At 35.3% G+C, this 2,771-nt stretch overlaps 1 protein-coding gene across 1 annotated transcript in view; it reads left to right on the forward strand.

Annotated features, from left to right (window-relative positions):
• Positions 1-434: 434 nt before the first annotated feature.
• LOC102418273 (cystathionine gamma-lyase-like) overlaps positions 435-2,771 on the forward strand; it is a gene marked incomplete at its 5' end in the record, with an annotated part of 11,319 nt that continues 8,982 nt past the window's right edge. The window contains 3 exons of the mRNA XM_006098887.3: positions 435-498; positions 1,209-1,286; positions 2,397-2,549. Of these exons, the coding sequence (XP_006098949.3) occupies positions 435-498; positions 1,209-1,286; positions 2,397-2,549 (295 nt within the window). The remainder of the gene's footprint in view (positions 499-1,208; positions 1,287-2,396; positions 2,550-2,771) is intronic.

Below are 2,771 nucleotides of genomic sequence, written 5' to 3' on the forward strand. Positions count from 1 at the left end.
CAAACCAAGTGAATAAGCACAGCATATATTGTCAGGTTTTCATGATTAAAAATCCAAGAGATTACTTGCTGAATGTTTATGTCAGTTATCTTTTGTGTTTACTGAATCCTAAGAATGCCCACATTTCTGCTGTAAGTCATAAATTTAGGAGCCAGTCAGCAACTGCCCTAGAGAAACAGGTTCAGGAGACCCGTGGGCCTGAGTTTACCTGCTCTTTCTAAAAAAATTGTGCCTTTGGATCGACTATTGGGTCCAATTCTTTGTATTTTTATTTGGGGGAGGTAAGAAAGGGAACAGTATCAGGGATCCTGGAACATTTTAGATGTATATATTTTTGAAAAGTTAGAATAGGAATGGTTGTTACAATAACAAATAGTCAAGTAATGAAACATATTTTCAGGTGATCTCTTATTTAAAATAAAAACCTTTGTTCTTTTCAGCGACCTTTGGCTCTGGGAGCTGATATTTGTATGTATTCAGCAACAAAATATATGAATGGTAAGACATGCAGAATCTACACTTTGAAAGTTCTTTTCCATGAATCGATGAAAATAGCGTAGGGCTATTTTTGACACTTTTGATCCCTTTTCTCCCGCTATTATTTAGGTTTTCTCTGTGACTCATGTAGCAAGTAAAAAAATTACACTTTGATTAAATATAAGATTTCATTTATAACAGATCTAACTATGCTCATGATTTATGAGCAGAGGATTAAATTTTTTTAAAAAATATATTTTATTGATTTTTTACAGAGAGGAAGGGAGAGTGATACAGAGTTAGAAACATCGATGAGAGAGAAACATCGACCAGCTGCCTCCCGCACACCTCCCACTGGGGGTGTGCCCACAACCAAGGTACATGCCCTTGACCGGAATCGAACCTGGGACCCTTTAGTCCGCAGGCCGACGGTCTATCCACTGAGCCAAACCGGTTTGGCGAGAGGATTAAATTTTACTATAAAAGATTATACGTTCATCCTGCTTACAGCTTTAAAAGAAACATTTACTTTTTATATGATTTTTATTTTATTATTTTGAGTATGGCTTTTGCTATTATAAAATAAAGTTTATTTAAACTTATTCTAGAGGGCTTTTTTCCAGAGTTCGCTCAAGTGAAAATCACATTTTAGAAATTATAAATTGAAGTAAAAACAATTATAAATTGAAGTTAAAGTTGTTTTTAACTTAACAGTGTTTGTTTTTTCTCAGGCCACAGCGATGTTGTAATGGGCTTAGTGTCTGTTAATTCTGAGAGCCTCCATGAGAAGCTCCGATTCCTGCAGAATTGTGAGTATTGAAAAAATCTGGATTATTTTATGGTCTCACAGGGGCTACATTTAATCTTTTTATTTCCACTAAATGTTGTAAAGTGATAGCATTCTATTAATTCAGAAAGAAATCAGAAAAAAATTGGGTATTTAGAGGAAAGTAGAAAAATGGGGTTATAAAGATTTAGTTATAGCGTAATGGAGCTTTACAGCATGACACACAGGATGAGTTGTGTTTTTTCAAATCCACGTTAATTTTGATCATAACGTGATAAAGCCCAAGTGGATTTTAGTTTAAGACTTAATGAATTTTTTTTCTTTTCTTTAAACACCAACATTTGGTATGATGACTTTCTTATATGATACTTTTTATATCTGAAATGGTGGTGAATTTTAAATAGCACATAAGATATAAACATAATTTTCATCAGATGTCTGTCTACACATCACTTCCTTGTTAGATTGTTTAGTTATCCCAGAATAGATAGGAGTGATTTTTAAGAGACTTCAATTAATTATTACAGTTTGACAAACACATAAGATACAAACACAATTAGGGATACAAGTGCCCTTCTAGGAAGTAAATATTAAAGTAACAAAAGGGGGCTCTGAGGAGGGAAACTAAAACTTATTGCTTGTTAAGTTTCATTTGTAAAAAGTCGGAAAAAGTCGGAGTGTGGAGGCATGTAAAGTCATAGGCTGCTTTAGACAAAAGCTAAATAGATTATCCGTAGAACATTCAGTAACAACAGGAACTGACCTGCTTTTTTCTCTATATGTTATAATACTTTTGCAAAGAAATACAAGGCTCAGCTCTGTGCAGTATGCCATTTTATTAAGATCATAGAAAGGACTGTTTATGTTCATATTCGAAAAGTTACTGTGTTTGTACATAATTTTCAGGATATTCCTTTTCCCTCTCATTTTAAAGCCCATTCCTCTGAGCATAAATTATGCTCCATTCTCATGCTTCTGATTTGAGATATTAATCCCCCCGCCCACCCTAAAACTCAAGCATTGGGTTTTGTAGCTAGCTTCTCAGAGACACTATCATGAAAAAGAGGGGTCAGAAAATGTTGGGGATTCCTACCCACCTTCAACACTAACCCAGGATATGTTTATTTTGCAGCAATTGGGGCAGTCCCCTCTCCTTTTGACTGTTACCTCTGCAATCGAGGCCTGAAGACACTACAAGTCCGAATGCAGAAGCATTTTGAAAATGGAATGGCAGTTGCTCAGTTTCTGGAGTCACATCCTCTGGTGGAAAAGGTTATTTATCCTGGTATGTTAATCTGAGTTCTAAGCACATATTCTTGGGATTGTAAGGCTTATCCTAAGCATCCTGTGTATGTAACATTTATTTGTAAGTTAGGTGGTTTCATATATTTTCATGTTCATTAATTATTGAATGCTGCTAGGTGTCAGCTCTGTGGTGGTTCTGGTGGTAAAGAAGATAGAAATGATCTATGGCCTTGTGTTGCCTAGTGGATGCTTGGATGTTAAG

This window comes from Myotis lucifugus, unplaced genomic scaffold (assembly GCF_000147115.1).
Source record: "Myotis lucifugus unplaced genomic scaffold, Myoluc2.0 scaffold_251, whole genome shotgun sequence".
Lineage (NCBI taxonomy): Eukaryota > Metazoa > Chordata > Mammalia > Chiroptera > Vespertilionidae > Myotis > Myotis lucifugus.